At 43.2% G+C, this 23,846-nt stretch overlaps 1 protein-coding gene across 1 annotated transcript; it reads left to right on the forward strand.

The window, feature by feature from the left end:
• The first annotated feature begins 373 nt into the window (after window positions 1-373).
• aldh7a1 (aldehyde dehydrogenase 7 family, member A1) lies at window positions 374-12,291 on the forward strand. Its single transcript, XM_026273061.1, has 18 exons — window positions 374-613; window positions 1,864-1,917; window positions 1,997-2,062; window positions 2,394-2,474; window positions 2,540-2,663; window positions 2,731-2,863; window positions 2,943-2,987; window positions 3,691-3,768; window positions 3,879-3,976; window positions 4,722-4,763; window positions 4,890-4,984; window positions 5,066-5,150; window positions 5,711-5,817; window positions 7,575-7,691; window positions 7,767-7,864; window positions 7,938-8,011; window positions 10,399-10,474; window positions 12,066-12,291. The coding sequence occupies exons 1-18, from the start codon at window positions 419-421 to the stop codon at window positions 12,118-12,120; spliced, it is 1,623 nt and encodes a 540-aa protein (XP_026128846.1). The 5' UTR covers window positions 374-418; the 3' UTR covers window positions 12,121-12,291.
• The last annotated feature ends 11,555 nt before the right edge of the window (window positions 12,292-23,846 follow it).

The following is a 23,846-nucleotide window of genomic DNA, read 5'->3' on the forward strand; positions in this document are numbered from 1 at the left end:
AAACAATGTCAAGATCTATGAGAAACACCTAACGTTAGGTTTTGGTGGGCTTGATAAGTACACTTTACTCAAGTTTATTAACACATGATTAAACCCAAAGTCCTTTCAGGAAAAAAACTGTCTCTGTTAAACCTGATATTCATGAGTTGTGCTAAACGAGGATCTTGATACACGGATCACGTGTCCCTGCAGCACAGAAGCACTCATCAGCAGCACTGGTATATCTGTACTAAAAGAAAACAATACATTGTATTGGTCAGAATTATACGTGTTTCTTTTATGTTTTGTGCTTCAGTGACAGACACACGTGTGTATTTGAAGGGGTGAGTCTCTGGCTGACCAATCAGAAGCGCCGTGAGCACGTGACCGGGGACGGCTGCGCCTGGCGCTCCTGCGTGCTGTGCGTCAGTTGTTCGCCATGCAGCGCGTGCTTACGCAGAGAGTGGCGCTGCTCCTCGCGCTCAGAACTAAACTCTGTCCGCGTGTCGGATCCACGGCGGTCAACATGTCGACGCTGCTCGTGAACCAGCCGCAGTACGCCTGGCTGAGAGAGCTGGGCCTCAGCGACGATAACCACGGCGTGTATAACGGCTCCTGGGGCGGCCAGGGACAGGTGAGAGGATCACTGACGCGACGCGACGCGCGCTAAATATAGCTGCACCGCGACGCGCTCGTCACTGCACGATCAATACAACTTCGGGTCACTTCTGTTAGATTACAGGCTTGTGTTAACTCCGAGTGAATTTACAGCTCTAGTCAAAGATAACTACTAGTTATAGTTTGTTAACCTGCTTCCTCACTTATTGCTTCTGCACAGATCAGAAAACAGTCAGTCTGTTATTTATAACTTCTATTAAACATCAGCTTAACTAGTAAAACATTTACAGTATTTTGCAAAATACTGATAGTAACAAGTGGTTACACTTTATTTTAAGGAGTCGTAAGTTGCTGACAAATATAATGTATGGATGAATAAAGTCGCGTGGCAGTGCAGACAGGTTCATTAACTTATTAAATCATTATTTAAATCTACAAAAGGAGATGTTATTCTCTCTTGTACCACGGCAGATTGAATGACTTCAGTATGAATCTGTACCTCACACTGAACTATGGAACCGCTTCAGAACACTTCAAATACAGTGCACAGAAACATTTGGGTGCTTTATAATGTTTTTGTGTTTGAGCTCAACAATCGCAGAATAGTACACACACAATAAGAGATGTGGATCGGTCTCGTCTGATGATAACCGATCATATAAAATGCCAGTATCGGAGCCGATACCGATCCCGAGTAACGTTAGCGGATCGATGAACGTCTCATTTGAACATTCAATACAAATATCTTACTTAAACAAATACTCAACAGCAAATACTTAAACTAATAACAAAATACACTTCCAGTAGCTGATTCAGAAGCACCAGATTGTCGTAGTAAAGTCAGAATGACCTGGGTTTACGAGACGATTGTCCATAAAATGTGTGCTGTTCTGTTGGAAGTAATCTAAAGATTCCTGAATGCATCAACTGTCAGAAGAACAAATAAAGTGCTTCGCACCGAGCACTGAAAATCACTTGCAGAGCTCTGCTGTTATATATTGACCGTATCAAAGTCACGTTTATTTGAGGCTCAACAACCCGTCTGAAGATGACAGACACAACACAACCAGACAACTACACCTAAATAAATGTTAATCTTGAAACATTGTCGTGCTGTAGTTTTGCAGTGTAAATGCAGTCCTGCTTCCTCTGAGCTTCAGTAAACAGTCTGTGTACATCCATTTAAATGTTTGTTCTTCAGTTGTGTTCGGTGTGTCTGTAGTTGTCTCTGTGAACAGGAAGTGTTGAATGCTCTGTGTCGTTCAGGTGGTCACTTCCTACTGTCCAGCCAACAATGAGCCCATCGCCCGAGTGCGCCAGGTAATTACACACACCACATGCTGAAGCAGAAGCACACTGAAGGACATGCCTGTCTCTGAATGAATGCTCTCTTTCACAGGCCACCCTGGCAGAATATGAGGAGACCGTGCAGAAAGCACAAGAAGCGTGGAGAGTGTGGGCAGACGTAAGCTTTCACACTGTCAGGAGTTATCTTACTACAGACACACATGATCACTGCATTACTTTATCTGTAACGAGTGTTTACTTGTGTTCTTGATCGTTTTAGAAAAGGAATAATCCACCCCTTTCATTCAGGTCGAAGTGTCATTGAGCTCAGTCAGATCGATTAAGGTGTTTCCATCGAGGCTTTCAGTCCAGTTACTCACAGATTATGGGATGTGTGTAAACATAGCCAAAAGAAGAGAGGCAGCACTGCTGAAGAGATCCAGAAAATAAGAGATCTTTCAGTGGCTGAACCCCGTAGTTCCTCCTGAACCCTTCTCCTCGTTCTGCAGGTTCCTGCTCCCAAGAGAGGTGAGATCGTGCGTCAGATCGGCGAGGCTTTGAGAGGGAAGATCACGGCTCTGGGCCGCTTGGTAAGGTTTGATGGAGACGGCTGTGTTTGGTGAGGGGTGAGGGTGTGACCGTGTGCTGTGTGCAGGTGTCTCTGGAGATGGGCAAGATCTATGTGGAGGGTGTCGGGGAGGTGCAGGAGTATGTGGACGTGTGTGACTACGCTGTAGGACTGTCCCGTATGATCGGAGGACCCATTCTCCCCTCAGAAAGTGAGTAGTGGGTGCACGGGTGGTGTTGAGGTGTAGCAGACTCTGAGTGTGGTGTCTGTGCTCCCAGGGCCGGGTCATGCGCTCATCGAACAGTGGAATCCTGTGGGTTTGGTGGGGATCATCACTGCCTTTAACTTCCCTGTGGCTGTGTACGGCTGGAACAACGCCCTCGCTCTCATCTGTGGAAACGTCTGTCTTTGGTTAGCCCTCCGCTATCTCACTGCAGGATGGTCACAGCGTTCAGTGTGCGGTCCTGACCTCTGTTTCTTTACTCGACAGGAAAGGAGCGCCTACAACACCCCTCACCAGCGTCGCTGTCACCAGGTACAGCTTTCTGACCTGGATCCGTTCCCCCACGACTGTGTTTCACATGTAGTTCAGAGTGAAACGATTGATTGGACTGTGTGAAGTCAGCCGTGCAGAGAATGTGTCACATAATGATACAACATAACACAAAATACAAACCAATAAAACTGACACTTTTATTGAAAGTAAAACCATAAAAATTGGACAGAAAATATATTAATTTTAAATATCAATATTTAATTTTTATCCAGGTCTATGTAAAACAATCAGATATATTTTTTTCATTTTTTTTTTTCAATTATCCAAATAATGTGCAGTTTTCCAAAGCGGTTATGATCAGCAGGTGAGCACAGCGTCACGAGGGTAGGGTTATTTTACTGCCAACAGTTCAGTTAAATTATACACAGGATGCATTCAAAGTCTGAGGCTCTCAGGGATTTTCTTTTTGTTGTTTTATTAACATTAAAGGAATAGTTCACCCCCAAAAATCTAAATACTGTCATCTTTGTCAAATCTGTCATACTGATTTATTTTTGTACCATCATTTTCTCACTCAAAAGTGGTTTAAAACCGGAGTTTGTTTCTTCTGCCGAACAGTTGCTGGTCCACAGTGAGTGTATTAGTCTCCGAGTCAGTGTGGATCACTGGACCGCTGTTTAACAGGCTTTTAGTAATCGTTTCAGAGGTCTTTAGCTGTGCTGTGGTTCATGTTTGTGTGTAGGATTGTAGCTGAGGTGCTGGAGCGCAATCATCTTCCTGGAGCGATCTGTTCGATGACCTGTGGAGGTGCTGACATCGGGTATGACACCAACACACTTTCCTCAGTCACACCAGACCATTAGAACATCCAGAACCAGCCTCCTGTACACGTGTGTGTGTGTGTGTGTGTGTGTGTGTGTGTGTGCGCAGCACGGCCATGGCCAGAGATGAGCGGGTGGGTCTGGTGTCCTTCACAGGAAGCACTCAGGTGGGCAAACAGGTGGCCATGATGGTACAAGAACGCTTCGGTGAGTTCATATTAACATTCACATCTAATCATTTAGCAGATGCTTTATCTGAACAACTTACACATGAAGCTAAAACATCAACACAAGACTAAGTGCTGTGCCGAGTACACATCAGATCTTTATCAGTGTGCGGCACACATCTGAACATGTGGCCGTGTTTAACGAGGTGTTTTAGGGGGTGTGGGTGAAGATCTCTTTGGGTTTGAGACTTTAGTCTTTGCAACGTTACAGATCTTTATGCACAAAGAGCTTGTCACACTCCACAGAGAAAGGAAAACTTTAAATCGCATCACATGACCCCTTTAATTCTGTCTCACAGCGCCACCTAAAGCACAACATCACCAGTGCAGGATTAGCCCCACTCTGAAAGTCATGAGATCCAGTGAGAAGAGACGTCTCTCCACACACACCGCGTTGTCTTAGCTCTTTAACAGCGCTGATGTTCCCAACACTGACGCAGAAGAATAACACACAGTGTGTGACAGCCGTTTAATTAGGAGTTTCAGTCCACAGATCCTCTATCCACCACAGATGTGAGGTCTTGTTCTGATCATATCACCACAGTAGCACCTTTCTATAACGTTCACTCAGGAGCAGAAACCTTTGTTTAAATGTGATTAGTCATTAACGGTGATTATCTTTGTCATCTGATCAGTCTCTGGCCACAGCGTCCAGCTCTAGAACCGTAGATCAGTGTTTGGGTACTGATGACATTTCAGAATGGTGATTATTTGGTGTTTTACAGGTCGTCAGCTGCTGGAGTTGGGAGGAAATAATGCCATCATAGGTTTGTGTCTTATTTACTGGAAGGGTCTGTGGATCAGATGTGTTAGTCTTGAGTTATTGAGTCTGAGACTGTAGGGCTAGTGAAACTGATGCCCAGGTGTGCAGTGATGGCTGAGTGTTTCCCCAGTGTTCGAGGACGCTGATCTGAATCTGGTGGTGCCGTCTGCTGTCTTCGCCTCTGTGGGAACGGCTGGCCAGCGCTGCACTACGACCAGACGACTGGTGAGCACATGTGCTGAGCGATCCTAGATTAACCACACCGGGATCAGACTGAGTGTTAGTCATGTGATCTCTTGCTGTTAGATGCTGCATGAGAGTGTACATGACGATGTTGTGGAGAGGATCGCTAAAGCGTACAAGCAGATCCGCATCGGTGACCCCTGGGACCGTAAGTTCAGTAGATAATCACGGGCCTCCATCACTAATACCTGCATGGACCGTTTGTATATATGTGCACAGGAACTTACACTCGTACGTGTCTCTGTGTGTGTGTGTGCGCATTAAAACTTAGCTTTAGGTAGTTTAAGCACATAATGTTTTTATTACTTTTTTTTTTTTACTGTTTACATATTGATCTTTAAAAAAGCATCTTGTGTCCCCATTAAAAGTTGCTAAATCTGCACATAAATCATAAGAAAAAGAAAATTGTTTACATTTTATTTTGTTTTTACTTTATTGACATTTTATTTGTTGTTTGTCTTAAAAATAAATAAATCTATAGCTTTTTGTGTTGCTCGTGTAGCATGTATGAGGCCCAGTGCTTATAAATGTGTAAGTTGAACAGTATATAATGTAAGCTTGTGGAATAATTATGGGCTTGCTCTTAAATGGTGACCGTGTGAATGATTACAAATAATTGAATGATCTTTTAGTTGAGTTTTTTCCTGGTAAAAGCCCGTCTCTAGTATGCAGATAGTAAATGAGCCCCGATGTGTTGTGTGTTAACAGCGAGCACTCTCTATGGCCCTCTGCACACCGAGCAGGCCGTTCAGCAGTATCTCTCAGCTGTAGAGCAAGCCAAGCAGCAGGGCGGCACTCTCGTGTGTGGAGGAAAGGTAACACGCTTCATTCTCTCTCAATACCTGCAGCATGTTGTCATTATTACACTAGAAACAGGGCTTCTTCTGACACTTAGTGCCCTACACCTGTATATTAAAAATGGCCCTGGCTCTTCCAAGCTTTATAATGGCAGTGGATGGGTGTTTCTGTTCCAACAGTGCAAAAGAAGTCAAATAAAGCACATCCATCCAGAATAATACATGCCTCACATGGCTCGGGGGGTGGACATTTAAAAATAATGTTATCAAAATGTAAACCTTTATAAACTCTCTTCTCTAACTTCAGCTAACTGTCATACAAGCAGGCCATTCTGCGCAGATGGAAAATGATACGAATCGCACCATGCTATTACTTCTCTGTGAAACATGGTTACATGTGTTCAGTCATTCCTCAATGACCAGGAATCGTGACCCTGCGTGTGACACAGGGTTCCCTCTAGGGACACCGAACACACACATGGGCCGCCTTTAGGGAGTCTTTACTATGAGTGGGTACCCAAATACAAGGACCACACCTCGTACTGAATTTAGCTTTCCATGACAGAGACAGTTGGTCCAAGGTTCACTAATTGAGGAACTAAAATCTGGACCTAAACAGCACATATTGTTAGCACATAGAGGGGGGAGCTCTACACCCTGCCAGTCATCTGTTAATACTCCTGATATAACTCCTGATGAGACTGCTTCACGCACTGATCCTAAATCTGCTCAAGGCATTAGCAGTTGCACATGTTGGCACCATTTGAGCAGTGTTGGGTAAGTTAATCTAAAAAAGTAATTAATAGTTACTTATTACATCTTCAACAGTGTAATTAGATTACTGTACAAATTACTCTCTCCAAAAAGTATTTCATTTCTTATTAGTAGGGATGCACCGATACCACTTTTTCCAGTACTCGCCCGATACGATACATTTATTTTTGGTACTTGACGATACAGAGTACCAATACTGTTATTTTTATTAGTACATTTTTTTACATATTGGGTACAGAAACCAAGAGTGTGTATAATGTTATCTGGTTAACTGAATTTATTAAAATTTAATTCTCTATAGTTTAGAAGATGGTGATAAAATATGACAAGAACAATTTCTATAACTTTGATAGAAATATATCACAATCTACCAAACACTCATGCAGCTGTTAGTATGACAGAAAACAGTGTTTGGTCTGCTGCCTCAGGAAGATGTTCAAGCACAGCTGGCATGTGTCTGCTCCTGTGAATAGACAGAACATCACAAAACAAGACGTGCTATATTGAGTCGGTTAAGGGCTGTTATCATTTCTGAACACCAAGAGGAGATGGGGCCAGGGTGTTCATTCAAGTGGACATGCTCCTTACTCCAGGAAGAGCTGAATGACTGGACACCACGTATAGTACAGTATCCACTTAGCTGGGACTACTGCAACAGAGCCGTGTTTCAAAGGTTGTTACTTTAACAAGCTTCACCTGCTTAATTATCAGATCAGGTCAGATAACTTTACTTGAAGCAGTCAGTTTCATCGGTGAACTTTATGCATTTGAAAAGTTACTTTTTGGTTCACTTTTTTAATTTGAAAGATGTTAAATCCATTGTTAGTTTTGTAATGAAACCGGTTGCTATCAAACAGCATCATGTGCACTGCTCTACCTGCAGGAAACTGTTCTTTCATTCTGCTGCTTTGAGAAACATCACAGTTTTGTATCTTGTATTCATAGCATGTTTGTGAAAGGTAAGCTTCGTAACCGAGATGATGTACTGATTTGTGATTCAGGTAATGGAGCGCCCGGGTAACTATGTGGAACCGACCATTATCACTGGACTGCCACACGACGCTCCCATAGTGCACACAGAGACCTTCGTGCCCATCCTTTACGTGCTTAAATTCAAGGTGGGCTGTGGTTTTGCTTATTGTTACATGATATAATTATAACTGTGCTGGTAATAATGTCTCCACTGGTTTCAGACGGAGGATGAAGCGTTTGCCTGGAATAATGAAGTGAAGCAGGGTCTGTCCAGCAGCATCTTCACTAAAGACATGGGTCGAGTGTTTCGCTGGTTAGGGTGAGTGTGCAGGGGTCAGGGACTGTGCTGGTCTGGGTGAACTGAAGAGGGTGTAACTGTTGTTTGTCTGTAGACCCAAGGGCTCTGACTGTGGCATCGTGAACGTCAACATTCCCACCAGCGGCGCAGAGATCGGAGGAGCCTTTGGTGCGTATCTACTCATCATTCACGCTTAGCAGTTTAAACACTGCCACAAAGGGAAAGACATAGACCAGAATAAGGGTTCAAGTTATTCTTTTATTCCTTGAGTCCCAACAAAATCCCATTTGTCTGCTATTCTGATGAAGACTGAACAAGCAGCTAAGAACAGCCTTCTCCCAGGTTAGCTGTTCTCTAGCTAATTCCAATTAATAGCATGCAGATGGTGTATTTTGAGTGCTCTTGGGAAGATTGTTAGCACAGTGACCTCAGGTTGATGTGACATGTCATAACTGTTAGATTTAGCTGTATTTGGTGAGCAGTGAGTTCTTCTGTTTGTGAGATGGAGCTTTAGACCTGATAAAAAAGGCTACAAACTAGGGTTAGATGAAAAAGGCTACAAACTAGGGTTAGATGATCGTATCGTGTATCGACGATAGTCAGAGATATCCACGCAAGTCAAGACGATATTAGGCTCATTCTCATATTAATGTATTAGATTATAATTCTTATATTATTTATTAGATTATTTAATTATATAATTTTATTTTTGTTAGGCGGCCCTTTTTAATACGGCTATCACACTACCCAGCTATTTCACTTCAGCACCACATTTCACATGCACACACACACACACACACACACACAGTGAGCGCAAGAGGATTAGAGTCTGTCGCTGAAGAAGTTGAAACACTTTGACTCTGATAACTGGTTAAATCCATGAAATGTAAGAGATAGAAAACGAGGAGTTGGTGTCCCACACATTTAATGGCTGATACACGGCAGTGTGATCTTCTCATACATGAGAGATTAACTCTTTCTTGGCGTTACAAATAAAGTAAAGACAAAATAATACGATGCATAGTGGTTCTCGCGTAGCCCTTCTCTTAAAGACTGATCACTTCTAACACACACTATGTGGTGATGACGCAGAAGGACGTGAGAAACACTATGGATGATAAGTTCGCTCTGCCGTCTTATTTTCATGCACTCCGCACTGTAATGTGATGAAAAATACATAGTTTTGGCCGTTACAGAGTCCATCCACAAACAGACGTACATCGTGTGCAGGTATAAGGTACTTTAACAAGTAATGTGAACAGTATATATGTGCACTATATGAAACGAGCCCTCACTAACTGAGTTTAATGCCACAGTTACGTTAGGACGCGTCTCATTCTTGTTTCTGTGGCAGTCTCATCATGAGGCGCACGATCCGGAGCGATGTATGACTGATGCAGCAGTTCAATTCAACTTTACTCATAATATATCAACTTACCTGTTTTCAGTAGCCTTTATATTTAATGTGTTCCTTTATCTCCAATATTAGTGTTATTAGAAATCTACTATTGATTTTCCCCGTTGACTGATTCTGCAGATCGTTTAGACTGATAACTTCTGTGCTCAGAGGAGGCAGATCTGTCACAGGACGGTGATATGACCGTTGTGTCAGACTATATATGAACTAGCTGTATTAAATACAGTATTTTCATATTTAACATTAGTTCATCAATATGTTTGTTTGGCCATAGGATACGCATTTGAGTTTTGTCATGTGTTTTTTTACTTTTTTTTTGTTTAACTTCCACCGCAATCATTTGATCTTTATTAAATTTGTATTGGACCATATTAGGGCTGCAAGATACTTGTAAAAATCAAGGATCTTTGCTGCCATACCGTGGTTGTAGCAGGCGCTGCATTATATCACTGTGCCTGGATTATTACGCCAGAACAAGAGTATAGTTCCTAGCCATATCGGCCTGAAATGTCACAACTTTTCATTTTCTGTCAGTTTTAGTACGGGATGTCACTACAGAAGAGTCAAGTTTTAAATAGGAAAAATATTTAATAATTTGAGCAAGATGCTAATGGTCTAATCAGATTCAATGATCTATGCTAAGCTAGGCTAAAGTGCTCCCGCCAGACCCAGAGATCTGCTGAACTCAAATGTTTAACTCTAGGGGAGTTGGAAAATCAGCCTATTTTCAAAAATAGTGAAGTGTTCCTTTAACTTTTCAGTGTTGCAATTCTGACACTTTTACTGGTTATTCAATATAAATTCTTATATTGGCTTCTAAACTTATTCTTTAAATCATCACTAGAATTATTTGGCAAATTAATCTCCAAGTCCCTAAAAAAAAAAAAAACTTGGGTCTCAAGTCAGTGGAGAAACAGAGCAGTTCTGAGAGCAGTGTGAAGGAAAGGGAATGTATTTCTGTCTGAAAGCGCTGCTGATCAACCTCATTGTCCAGTTCAGTGGTTCCCAAACTTTCTCAGCTCGCGGCCCACACAACCAAACACCTGCAATACCACCGCGTCCCTCAGGTTGAAAGCACTGGTCCAGTTGATCTGTGTGTTAGCGTGCTGTAACGGTGTGTGTGTGTGTGTGTGTGCAGGAGGTGAGAAACACACCGGAGGTGGACGTGAGTCTGGCAGTGACTCATGGAAGCAGTACATGAGAAGATCCACATGGTGAGTATCCGTCTACATCAGATCCTCAGGAAATAATCCTGCATGCTTGAAATAAAACACTGTTTATTATCCACCTCTTTCCTACACGCCACGACGCTTTGAGCAAATTATGGGAGTAACTTCCATGTACACTGTAATCCATCAGCAAAAGGTTTGCACTGAACAGAAGCATGTTCATAAACTGGGTACAATGAGGTGACATTATTTTACTCACCCTTCAGTCATCAAGCATTAAAAGAAAAAAAAAACATAATGCTTTTGTGGTCCAGAGTCACAAATGTTAAAGTCGCTGGGGTATATTTTGTAGCAATAGCCAAAAAACAAATTGTACAGGTCAAAATTATTGATTTTTCTTTTATGCCAGAAATCATTAGGATATTTTGATATTTACAGTAGATTTACAAAATATATCTAAATAACATTTTCGATTAGTTAAAACAAAAAAAAAGAACTTCATCTGAACAACTTTAAAGATGATTTTCTCAATATTTAGATGTTTTTGCTCCCTCAGATTCCAGATTTATAATAGTTGTGTCTCAGACAGATATTGTCCTCCTCACAAACCAGACACCAATGAGAGATGATTTATTCAGCTTTCAGCAGTGTTGGGTTACAAGCGGAGGTCTCTATACGTTCCTGCCGCGTTCCCTGACAGAACGCAGTGTGTTATGATCTAGAGACTGTGAAGGATGTAGCACACACACTGACGTGTTTAGAGACTTCTCTCGTGAGACCCAGAGCAGCATCAGATGCAGGAGTCCTGGTGCGAGACGGTACACACTCATGAGAACAAAATCATTCACAGCACTACCGCAAATAGAAATATCTAAACCCAATAAATGGTTATTCATCTATCGCACAAATGCAACATGAACTAATATCAAATCTAAATAATTAGCTTCAAGCGTATATGCAGAGTTTCTATTTAGGCTATGACACACGTTTACAGCGGTGAGCAATGCATTGCTGAACTTCACATGCTCAAAAAAACCTCTCATTATACACACATTGTAGACCTAATGAAAGATTCATTATGCATATATTTATTGTGTTAGAGCTGAGATTGTGATGAACTGAGATGTCTTTTAGAGATTATAAAAGCAGCGCTATGTGCTTGTATTCTGCCGAACCATGCACACAGTCACTTGCTTTAGTTAAAAATAACTGTTGTGTGAATATTGATGCTGTTATAACAAAAAAAATAACGTTACTAGTAATGTAACTAATTACTTTTGAAATAATGTTATCATAACAGTTACGTGATTACTTTTAAAAGGAGTAATTAGTCATTTGATTACATTTTCAGAGTAACTTGCCCAACAGTGGCTATCAGATGGTGTTCACATCTCTATTTAGACTAGTTTTGTGCTCCCTGGTCACATATTACTCCTGAAGATCCTCCTCCCATCCGCAGCAATTACAGACATGTTAAATATCATCATGGTAATAATGTCTGTATTTGGTCTTTTTGAGTGGAACTACTTCAAACCGGATCATATAAGACTTGTCAGGAAAAAGGTGGTGATGAAATGGATCCAGTAACTCTCCTGTTGACAGATTTAACCATCAATGAAACGCTCTTTTCTTGCAGCACGATCAACTACAGCAAAGATCTTCCACTGGCCCAGGGGATCAAGTTTGAATGAACCGCATCGCTGCCTAGCTAACTGTGAGAGATAGCATTGATGATGGACAAAACACTGTTTCCATGTTGATCTGTGTTTGTATGAACACATAAAGTAGTCCCAAACCTTTGATAGCACTTAGCCATAGCTTCTAGTCTTGATGTTTCTTACCAATAAACCATGAAAGACTAAGCCAGTTTCTGTCCACTTTCTGAACATCTTTTCATCCAGGCATATTACTAAATTTCACACTTACATATAATAGACAAAGGTTATGTGTTTTTGTGGCGCTGTCTGAGGGGAAGGCTCCGAGCTCTGAATTTTGTCCTGTACCCAGAGTACACCCCCAAATGTAAAAATAAATGCAAATGCACTTATGGAGTTCCTTGCCGTTACTGCTTTAGTAAATGGTGAAGAAATTCTGTGAGAAATGAAGACTCATCTGGAGAACCCTTCCTCCTTGATCTGGCACAAGAAGTTATGTGTTTGCTGTCAATTTTACATTTCAAAATAAAATGCCAAAATAAATAGAAAGAGGTGCAGCACTTTACTGTAGAGACTTGAAGACTGGATTATTTTATGGACTCCTTTTATATTTTTCATCAAAGAACTAGTCTTTATAATTTTTTGCTAACATGTTTACCTACATGATATGGATTATAGTCTGATTTAAGAAAATAATTCTAATGCAACCAAAGATCATTTGATGAATGGAAATCCTGAGTCTTTCCGTTCGTATGTCCCGTGACTGATGCAATGAACAAATCATTCTTTAATGACCCATCACTACTTTATAAACAGATAAAAACTGACCGAACATTTACATCCTATCAAGGTGACAATGTGTTTATTGTATATATTTTTTTAATCCTTTATCATTTAGAAAGGGCAGTGGAGAGATTACAGGAAAGTATTAGGTATTGTAATATGACATGGTTTCATTAAACGGAATGAGGCAGAAATCATGTCACTTTATATTATTCTATACCGTGATAAAGGCTATATTGATTAGCATTGCATATTAAACTTTATTCTTATAAGAATATCAAAGATGGCTTGAAGAGCACAGATACAACCATATATTGTTGCAGTCATTGTTTCTTTGCTTCATGTTTCATCAGTAAAACGTCTGTCTGCATGTTATTCAGCTACATCTACAGTGAAAGCTGAGTTTGAGGTGATATATATATAGACTGAGACGCAAGCCCTCACTCACTAAACGCACAGTTCCCATCTATCCGTATGGTTCAAACACCCTACTGCGTACCCTGGGAATATTCACCTCACTGGTGGAATCCAAATCACGATTCACAAACGCTACTTTCCAAGTACTTCAAGGCAGTAACGGCAGTTTACTTTGCTATGACACTGCCAGTCAGTTGGGACTAATCAAAGTTGCTAACACACTCCACCACAGCCTGACCACCTCAAGCCAGACGGACATGAATCCAATATTTCATCTGCTCACTGAGTATGGGGATCTCTTTTGTGGGATGGGAAAATTAAAAGACTTTCAAGTCAAGCTGCACATAAAGAAAGACGTTCCTCCAGTCACAGAACTCACAGAAGAGTACCTTTCCATATCAGAAAGTAAATTGAAACTGAATTACAACGTTTAGAGGAACCTGGCACAGAGAAATGGCCCATTTGAACCAACCAGAGTGATAAGCTATGCAAGCAGAGCCATGTCACCCATCAATCAAAAATATTCACAAACCGGTAGCTCTCACTATTGTGTGGGACTGTGAGCATTTTCACATCTATCTTTATGGGGCACCACTTACCTTTGTCAGTGACCACAAACCTTTGGAACGGATTTTAAATTACCCCAAATCCAAGCCGCCTGCTCGTATAGGACGCTGGAGTCTACGCCTTCAGCTTTACCACTACACGATCTGTTACAAGTCTGGCAAGGACAACCCATGGACATGGATTACATGTCATGACACCCCACACATGTTTCACGTCCTTCAGGAGTTTTCAAACACCGAACAACAAGTGAAAGAATACGTGAGCTTCCTTACTGCAAACGCTGTCCCTAAGGAAATGACATTAACAGAAATTCAGAATGCAACCATAGCTGACCCCACTCAGAGCTCACCCCACTGCAAATTCATCCAATTCATCAAAGAAGGCTCATGGGGGTCACTGTCTGAGAAACAGGATTTTGCTGATGGAGTTGATGATGCTGTAATGAAATCATACCATAACTGAGAACTGAGAGTAAACGCAACCCATGACACTGTACTGCATGGCACAAAGATCGTTATCCCCCAATCTTTACAAGTCAGGGCAATACCACTTGCACACGTAGGCCACCAGGGGCTAGTCAAAACAAAGAAACTGATCAGGGAGAAAGTCTGGTTCCCTGGCATTAACAGACAGGTGGAAACCATGATAGCTGGCTGCATCCCATGTCAGGCTCTTGTGCCCAATCCACTTCAGGACTCTACCAGCACATGCAAAACACTCCTCTTAGTTGTGTGGTTTTGAAAGTCAAGAGTGGGGGACAAGATGCCATGAACTGGACTGAAACTCTTCCTGAACAAACCCCAGAACCCTTAGCCCCTGACCCCACTGGGTCACAGTCACCTGATCGCAAAAACGTAGTCAGGGTAAATAGAACACCCCCAGCACACCTCACTGACTTTAAAAAATGTGGACAGGTTTAAAAAAAAAAAAGTAACAAAAGGAGGGTTGTGATGTTCACAATTTATAATGTGACGTAATGTTATATTATTTCCACATGTGATGTCTTTTAGGTTGAAAGCAGACATTGTTCATTCAGTTCATTCACAAGGGGCCGCGTTAGTTGTTTTGTTGTGTTGAGACTGCGGGAGCAGGGGAGAAGAAAAAGGAGCAGAGAGCAGAAAAATGTGAACAATTGTAACAGGGATTTATAAGTTCACTTAAAGATCTAAAAGCGGCTTTGCTGTGTCAGAATTTTATTCAGAAAGTTTACAGTTAAGAACCTAGGTGTGCTATTTGATAGTAATTTTTTTCTTAGAAAGCCTTTCTAGCATTTGTAAAACAGCTTTTTTCCATCTCAAAAATATATCTAAATTATGTCCTCAAGGTTAGACTATTGTAATGCTTTATTGGGTGGTTGTTCTGCACGCTTGGTAAACAAACTACAGCTAGTCCAAAATGCAGCAGCAAGAGTTCTTACTAGAACCAGGAAGTATGACCATATTAGCCCGGTCCTGTCCACACTGCACTGGCTCCCTATCAAACATCGTATAGATTTTAAAATATTGCTTATTACTTATAAAGCCCTGAATGGTTTAGCACCTCAGTATTTGAATGAGCTCCTTTTACATTATACTCCTCTACGTCCGCTACGTTCTCAAAACTCAGGCAATTTGATAATACCTAGAATATCAAAATCAACTGCGGGCGGCAGATCCTTTTCCTATTTGGCGCCTAAACTCTGGAATAACCTACCTAACATTGTTCGGGAGGCAGACACACTCTTGCAGTTTAAATCTAGATTAAAGACCCATCTCTTTAACCTGGCATACACATAACATACTAATACAGTATTGTTCAAAATAATAGCAGTACAATGTGACTAACCAGAATAATCAAGGTTTTTAGTATATTTTTTATTGCTACGTGGCAAACAAGTTACCAGTAGGTTCAGTAGATTGTCAGAAAACAAACAAGACCCAGCATTCATGATATGCACGCTCTTAAGGCTGTGCAATTGGGCAATTAGTTGAAAGGGGTGTGTTCAAAAAAATAGCAGTGTCTACCTTTGACTGTACAAACTCAAAACTATTTTGTACAAACATTTTTTTTTTCTGGGATTTAGCAATCCTGTGAATCACTAAACTAATATTTAGTTGTATGACCACAGTTTTTTAAAACTGCTTGACATCTGTGTGGCATGGAGTCAACCAACTTGTGGCACCTCTCAGCTGTTATTCCACTCCATGATTCTTTAACAACATTCCACAATTCATTCACATTTCTTGGTTTTGCTTCAGAAACAGCATTTTTGATATCACCCCACAAGTTCTCAATTGGATTAAGGTCTGGAGATTGGGCTGGCCACTCCATAACATTAATTTTGTTGGTTTGGAACCAAGACTTTGCCCGTTTACTAGTGTGTTTTGGGTCATTGTCTTGTTGAAACAACCATTTCAAGGGCATGTCCTCTTCAGCATAGGGCAACATGACCTCTTCAAGTATTTTAACATATGCAAACTGATCCATGATCCCTGGTATGCGATAAATAGGCCCAACACCATAGTAGGAGAAACATGCCCATATCATGATGCTTGCACCTCCATGCTTCACTGTCTTCACTGTGTACTGTGGCTTGAATTCAGAGTTTGGGGGTCGTCTCACAAACTGCCTGTGGCCCTTGGACCCAAAAAGAACAATTTTACTCTCATCAGTCCACAAAATGTTCCTCCATTTCTCTTTAGGCCAGTTGATGTGTTCTTTGGCAAATTGTAACCTCTTCTGCACATGCCTTTTTTTTAACAGAGGGACTTTGCGGGGGATTCTTGAAAATAGATTAGCTTCACACAGACGTCTTCTAACTGTCACAGTACTTACAGGTAACTCCAGACTGTCTTTGATCATCCTGGAGGTGATCATTGGCTGAGCCTTTGCCATTCTGGTTATTCTTCTATCCATTTTGATGATTGTCTTCCGTTTTCTTCCACGTCTCTCTGGTTTTGCTCTCCATTTTAAGGCATTAGAGATCATTTTAGCTGAACAGCCTATCATTTTTGCACCTCTTTATAGGTTTTCCCCTCTCTAATCAACTTTTTAATCAAAGTACGCTGTTCTTCTGAACAATGTCTTGAACGACCCATTTTCCTCAGCTTTCAAATGCATGTTCAACAAGTGTTGGCTTCATCCTTAAATAGGGGCCACCTGATTCACACCTGTTTCTTCACAAAATTGATGACTTCAGTGATTGAATGCCACACTGCTATTTTTTTGAACACATCCCTTTCAACTAATTCAACTAATTGCCCAATTGCACAGCCTTAAGAGCGTGCATATCATGAATGCTGGGTCTCATTTGTTTTCTGAGAATCTACTGAACCTACTGGTAACTTGTTTGCCACGTAGCAATAAAAAAATATACGAAAAACCTTGATTATTCTGGTTAGTCACATTGTACTGCTATTATTTTGAACAATACTGTATGCTTTTAATATCCAAATCCGTTAAAGGATTTTTAGGCTGCATTAATTAGGTAAACCGGACCCGGAAACACTTCCCATAACACCCTATGTACTTTCTACATCATTAGAAGAATGGCATCTACGCTAATATTTGTCTGTTTCTCTCTTGTTCCGAGGTCACCGTAGCCACCAGATCCAGTCTGTGTCCAGATCAGAGGGTCACTGCAGTCACCCGGATCCAGTACGTATCCAGACCAGATGGTGGATCAGCACCTAGAAAGGACCTCTACATCCCTGAAAGACAGCGGAGACCAGGGCAACTAGAGCCCAGATACAGATCCCCTGTAAAGACCTTGTCTCAGAGGAGCACCAGGACAAGACCACAGGAAACAGATGATTCTTCTGCACAATCTGACTTTGCTGCAGTCTGGAATTGTACTACTGGTTTCGTCTGGTCAGAGGAGAACTGACCCCAACTGAGCCTGGTTTCTCCCAAGGTTTTTTTCTCCATTCTGTCACCGATGGAGTTTCGGTTCCTTGCCGCTGTCGCCTCTGGCTTGCTTAGTTGGGGTCACTTCATCTACAGCGATATCATTGACTTATTGCACAGACACTATTTAACTGAACAGAGATGACATCACTGAATTCAATGATGAACTGCCTTTAACTATCATTTTGCATTATTGACTGTTTTCCTAATGAATGTTATTCAGTTGCTTTGACGCAATGTATTTTTTTAAAGCGCTATATAAATAAAGGTGACTTGACTTAACTTGTGCTAATTAATGCTATTGCTAAGACAATTGTGTTTCTTTTTTATTTTTTTTAAACAACAATTACGGTGTTTTAAGTCTTGCTCTATTTGTCCTGGTTTTTTTCTGACCATTCAATGGTAGAAGCTTGTGTGTTTATTAAATCTGTGAAGCATAAGACTGCATATTGGCATTTTAATAATGCTTTACTTGATGATGCTGTTTTTGGACAATGTCTACTTTTCTTTGGATGGGACGGAGAGTTCAAAAGCATAATTTTACCTCAATACAGCAGTGGTGGGATGTTGGAAAGTTAGAGATACAAAAACTATGTAATAAGTATAATTCTAATGTCACAAGAAAAACTATTCAAAATATTCTAAATTTAGAAATGGATATCGTGGAGCTCCAAGTGTTGTGTGGAACCCATAGAGATCAAGGCCAAATTCAGACTCTTAAGGACAAAAAAGTATTCAGTGTTTAGGGTTTGTGGATTGGATGCATCTGATTAGGGTTTCTGATATTCAAAAAAGGGCTGTTAGTTTCTATAAAGAGATATGTGCCTCTGAATGTGTGGAGGACCAGTCAACAAATCTATTCCTTTTAGATCTTCCACAGGTGACCGAGGAGTCTTGTGCTGGTTTGGTACATCCTCTGACAGTGGATGAACTTTTTAAGGCACTGCAAAGTAGAGCTGTAGTACTCGAGTCCAGTCAGCAGCGTCATACATCAGCAGCGTCATGAACACACTCACAACAGACACGGAAGAGAAGACAATGCTGAATTATGTTGTAATTTTTGTTAATTTTTTAGAAATAAGAGATTTAGAAGAGATTTTAACATCACACACTGTGCTCAGATATTTCTCCAAAGTGTGTGATGTTGTTGAGATGTCTAATCTAAACTTTGGGGAGACAAATGTGAGAGATCCAGGGTCTCTAGATAAGAATAAATATCTGAGCACAGTTTTGTGATTTTGTTGTGCTCTCTACTGAAGCTTTAAAAGAGACAAATGTGAGAGTCTCTAGCTAAGGAGAAATAACTGAACACAGTGTGTGATGTTGCTGAGACCATTGTGAGAGTGTTTTTGTCTCAGGACACAAGTTTAAGAAGCAGGGGACTCGACCAAAAATCTTCATGCGAGCTTAAAAAGCTCAGTTTCTTGTTTCAGTAAACGTAAATTGCACTAGGTACCTAGGGCTGTATTATATCTTCAGAAGGAGGAAGGTGGTCAAGGCATTGTAGACCTTAAGAGCAGAAAAGCAGCCTTTAGGTTACAGTTTTTTAAGAAATATTTATATAAATCAAATGTTTCTTCGACTGGATAAACTTTTTGCCTTCTAAGTAAGGTTGATGGTTGGGGCTTGGGGAAAAATCTTTTCTGTACGGACTGCACTAAATTAGATTTTAGGTGTATTTCTCTTTTTGATGAAACTGTGAAAAAAGTTTGGTGTCTGGTGCAAGTCAGGAGATCACTGGTTTCTAGAAGAACCTCCAATTAATGATGCACATCTGGATTTATGTGATGGTAACACATTGATTAAAACAAAAGCTAATGGAAGTGGCTTTAAGATTCTGGACAATAATACTGTGTTTGCACAGAAACTGGGCATAAGATCAACAAGAAAAGTTCATCGTCTGTTGAACATTTTTTGAGAGACTTTGAGCAAAGAAAACTGGACTGCTTTACTATCACAAACTGTCCTGAATGAAACAGATCTCTTTCCCCTTTCTGGTCAAGTCTGTCAGGGGGGCTGCTATGTAGAAGAAGTTAGGTCGGAAGCAACGGTAATACCCAACCAACCCCAGGAAAGCCCGTACCTGCGTCTTGGAGCTGGGGAGCCGACAGAGGTCTGTCATCAGCTGGGACATGAAGGGGGTCCCCTGGTCGGTCAGAATCTCGCCGTGCGAGCCGGGAGAGTTCTGCCGCTTGGGCCCGGGCTGGGGACCGTGCGTTGTATTCCCAGTCAATGAACAGTTGGGCCGCTGCAATCGGTGACAATCCCAACCGAGCCATGATTTCCCGCTTCAGTTCCTCGTAGCTCTCACTGGCCTCGGGTGGGAGGGATAAGTAGGCACGCTGTTCTTCGCCGGTCAGGAGGGGTGCGAGCAGTCGTGCCCAACCCGGGCATTCCCAATGCTCTCCGTTGGTGACGTTCTCAAACATCTGCAGGAACATCTCTACGTCATCTCAGGCGGTCATTTTGAGTATCAGCTGTCTGGACACAGGGATCAGGTGGCGGGGTGTGTTGGCCTGCCTGCAGGAGCGGCGAGCTCCCGTTCCGTCTCCCCTTGACGGCTGGCGAGGTGTTCGGCAATTTGTTGCTGGCGGATGCTGACCTCGGTGAGGTGTTTGATCAGATCTTCCATGATGAGGGGAGGAGCACCCGCCTGCATGGGGAAAGGGAGAGAAGAAGCAGCGGTGAGGAATCAAAATAATATATATATATTTTTTTTTTAAGTGAGGGCGGCTGTCGGTGACTCTTCACGCTTCTGCCCGCATTCTCCACCAGTGTCACGGGGTGAAGAATCACATGACAGCAAGGAGTGCAAAGTAAAGTCCCGGAGGGTGGATTTATTTGGGTGAGAAAGTTCCGTGGTCAGGAGTGGGAGTGCTGATGCGCTGGTCGTGGTGGTGTCCCAGGTCCGTGTCCGTGCGTGGGGGTGCTGATCGGTCACAAGCTTTCTGCAAGGGAACACGGAGAACAGCATTAGCAGCCAGTCTTCTGGAGTGATCACTCACTTGTGTACAAGTGGTGGCGGCTTATGTAGCCACCGCTTGATTGACGGCAGCCGTTGACATTGGAGGCATTTTAATGTGATATGTCTTTTTGCTTTAAATTCAATTTTGTATTAATACAAATTTTGTACTTTTGATACCCATGTTTCTGCCTACCAGTTTTTTAGAGAGTCGAACCTGGGTGTCCTAATCACAATCTTGTAGGTGTCATTTATATGTCCCTGGGTGAAATTCCCATGGGTGGCGTAGTCAAAATTCCTTGTATTTTAAACCTGTTTCACTTCCCCCACAATCTGACGCAGCCGGCAGAAGATGTGGGTATTGTGTTTGTTGGTTTAATATTTTAATTAATTAACAAATATAAATATAAAACAATTCAATTCAAGCAAATTATAGGATTTAATAAAAACAGACTAAAGAGTACATAACTACAATTCACACGGAGTAAATATGAGTATATAGCAAAACGAAAATACAATTTAAACAAGGTAAACGAACAAGAATAATAATGAGATAAATGAGAGAGAGAGATAAAGAGAGAGAGAGAAAGTGAAAGTGAAAACCAATCTCAGCGTGACAATTTCAAACAGTTAACTTTGCAAGAGACCCCAAGTCATTGAATAATTTCACAAACATGGAATAGCCTAGACAACCTTAAACAGCAATTTTAGTTGCGATATAAGAAAGTACTTGCTTTGATCTGGCTCTTGTGTGTAGCTGCGCTCAAATTGTCCGTGAAGACAATTGAACGAAGTCAAATATCCGAAGACAATAAAGAAAAACTAACATGAAACGAAAAGTAAAGAAGAATAAACGGAGAACTTCTTGAAGTCCGGTTACAAAGCTGGGAACCCTCTTTTCTCTCTGGCGGAATGCCCAGAATACACGTTTCCCTGAGCTTTTACGTAAACCTAGTGTGGCGAGGTGAGGAACTACACGACAACCGATAGACAGAGAAAATCCCCGAAGGGTGGATTTATTGAAAAACTTTGTGCTCTGAGTGAAGACGGTGCTCTCCGTAGTGCTCCAACTCCCTCGTGCTCTCTGTGCCTTGAGTGGTGGATCCCGTGCTGTGCTCTCCTGGTTGGGGCTGACGGTCACACGCTGCTCTCTATAACAGAGGAGGAAAGAGTTAGTGTCTGCGTCGGGAGACATTCCTCTCCATACTGCTTTCCTCCCCGGCTTAAGTAGACGCCGCTTAACGAGCTGCAGGTGCGGCCGCTCAGCCCGTGACGAGCTAGTGCCGGTGATTCCACTGTGTTGCCAGGGCGACGCTGACGAATGCTCGGGACACACGTCACCCCCCCCCCCCAAGCGTCGACCTGCGGAACAATGGGGAGATATGGGGAGGGTGGGGAGTGGAGCCTGACAGACCTGCGAAAGCTGCCCCTATCCTGGAGAGGCCGTCCGCGTTGGCGTTGGCTGTCCCCGCCCGGTGTTGTACGGTGAAGTGGAAGTCCTGGAGCGCAAGGAACCACCGGGTCACCCTGGGATTGGTGTCCTTTGCGCGGGCCATCCACTGCAGTGGCGCATGATCTGTCAGCAGGGTGAACCGGCGGCCGAGGAGGTAATAGCAAAGCTCCAGGACTGCCCACTTGACAGCCAACGCTTCCTTCTCCACGGCGGCATACCGTTGTTCGGTCGGGGTCAGCTTCTGGCTAATATAGATCACCGGGTGTTCCTCGCCGTCCTGGACCTGGGAGAGAACGGCTCCCAACCCGGTGTCTGAGGCGTCGGTTTGCACCAGGAAGGGGCAGTTGAAATCGGGGGCTCGCAGGACTGGCTCCGTGGTGAGGGCTGACTTCACCTGCTGGAATGCCTCTTCCGCTTCTGGACTCCAGGCTACCTTCTCGGGTTGCCCCTTCCTGGTCAGATCTGTCAGGGAAGAGGCTAAGGAGGAGAAGTTAGGGATAAAACAACGGTAGTATCCCGCCAACCCCAAAAAGGCTCGTACCTGGGTCTTGGTAGTGGGCAGCGGTGCCGATAGGATAGCTGTCACCTTCTCTTCCTGGTGGCGGATGAGGCCGCGACCCACGCAGAAGCCCAGGTACTTGGCTTCGGAGAGAGCCAGGTGACATTTCCGGGGGTTGGCGGTGAGCCCCGCCCGGCGGAGTTCCAGCAGCACCCTCCGGAGCCGCTCTAAATGCTCCCCCCAGGTCTCGGAATGGATGACCACGTCGTCAATGTAGGCCGCGGCGTAGGCCATATGGGGCCTCAGCAGGACATCCATGAGCCTCTGGAAGGTGGCAGGGGCCCCGTGCAGGCCGAAGGGAAGGACCCGGTACTGCCAGTGGCCACTGGGGGTTGAGAAGGCTGTCTTGGGCTTGGCATCCTTAGACAGAGGGACTTGCCAATAACCTTTGGTGAGGTCGAGAGTCGATATGAACCGGGCCCTTCCCAGTCGATCCAGGAGCTCATCGACCCGGGGCATGGGGTAGCCATCGAATTCAGAGACCTCATTTAGGCGGCGGAAGTCATTGCAGAACCGGAGAGTGCCGTCGGGCTTCAGGACCATTACGATGGGGCTGGACCAGGGACTCCGCGAGGGCTCAATTACCCCCAACTTCAACATCTCCTGTACCTCTGTCTCGATTGCGTGTCGCCGAGCCTCCGGGACACGATAGGGCCGCTGCCGGACGATAATTCCTGGTGGTGTTCAGACCTTGTGCTGGATGACGGTCGTCCGCCCTGGCAGGGGGGAGAACACATCCAAGAACTGACCGACCAGGTGCTGCAGTTCCGTCTTCTGGGCCGCGGAGAGATTGGGATCCATGTCTACAACTACGGGAGAGGTGGTGGCGAGGTCCGAGAGCTGGGGTCCGATCCCCACCCAGCGCTTCAACAGATTTATATGATAGAGCTGCTCCTCTTTTCGGCGACCTGGTTGGCGCACTTTATAGGTGACGGGTCCTACCCGTTCGGTGACCGTGTATGGGCCCTGCCAGCGTGCCAGGAATTTACAGGCGGAGGTGGGGACCAGAACCATGACGTAGTCTCCCGGCTGGAACTCCCGTGGTTGGGCGGCCCGATTGAAGAGGCGCTGCTGGCCTTGGAAAGGTGCTCCCGGACCAATGGCATGACCCTGTCGATCCGCTCTCTCATGGCCTT

The sequence above is a fragment of the Carassius auratus genome, chromosome 10 (genome assembly GCF_003368295.1).
Source record: "Carassius auratus strain Wakin chromosome 10, ASM336829v1, whole genome shotgun sequence".
Classification (NCBI taxonomy): domain Eukaryota; kingdom Metazoa; phylum Chordata; class Actinopteri; order Cypriniformes; family Cyprinidae; genus Carassius; species Carassius auratus.

Bases quoted from the DNA above. Each gene is read 5' to 3' on its own strand.
- aldh7a1 (XM_026273061.1), top strand. From the start codon at position 419: ATGCAGCGCGTGCTTACGCAGAGAGTGGCGCTGCTCCTCGCGCTCAGA. The intron at 614-1,863 runs GTGAGAGGATCA...TGTGTCGTTCAG, and splicing joins CCTGGGGCGGCCAGGGACAG to GTGGTCACTTCCTACTGTCC. The intron at 4,764-4,889 runs GTTTGTGTCTTA...GTGTTTCCCCAG, and splicing joins AGGAAATAATGCCATCATAG to TGTTCGAGGACGCTGATCTG.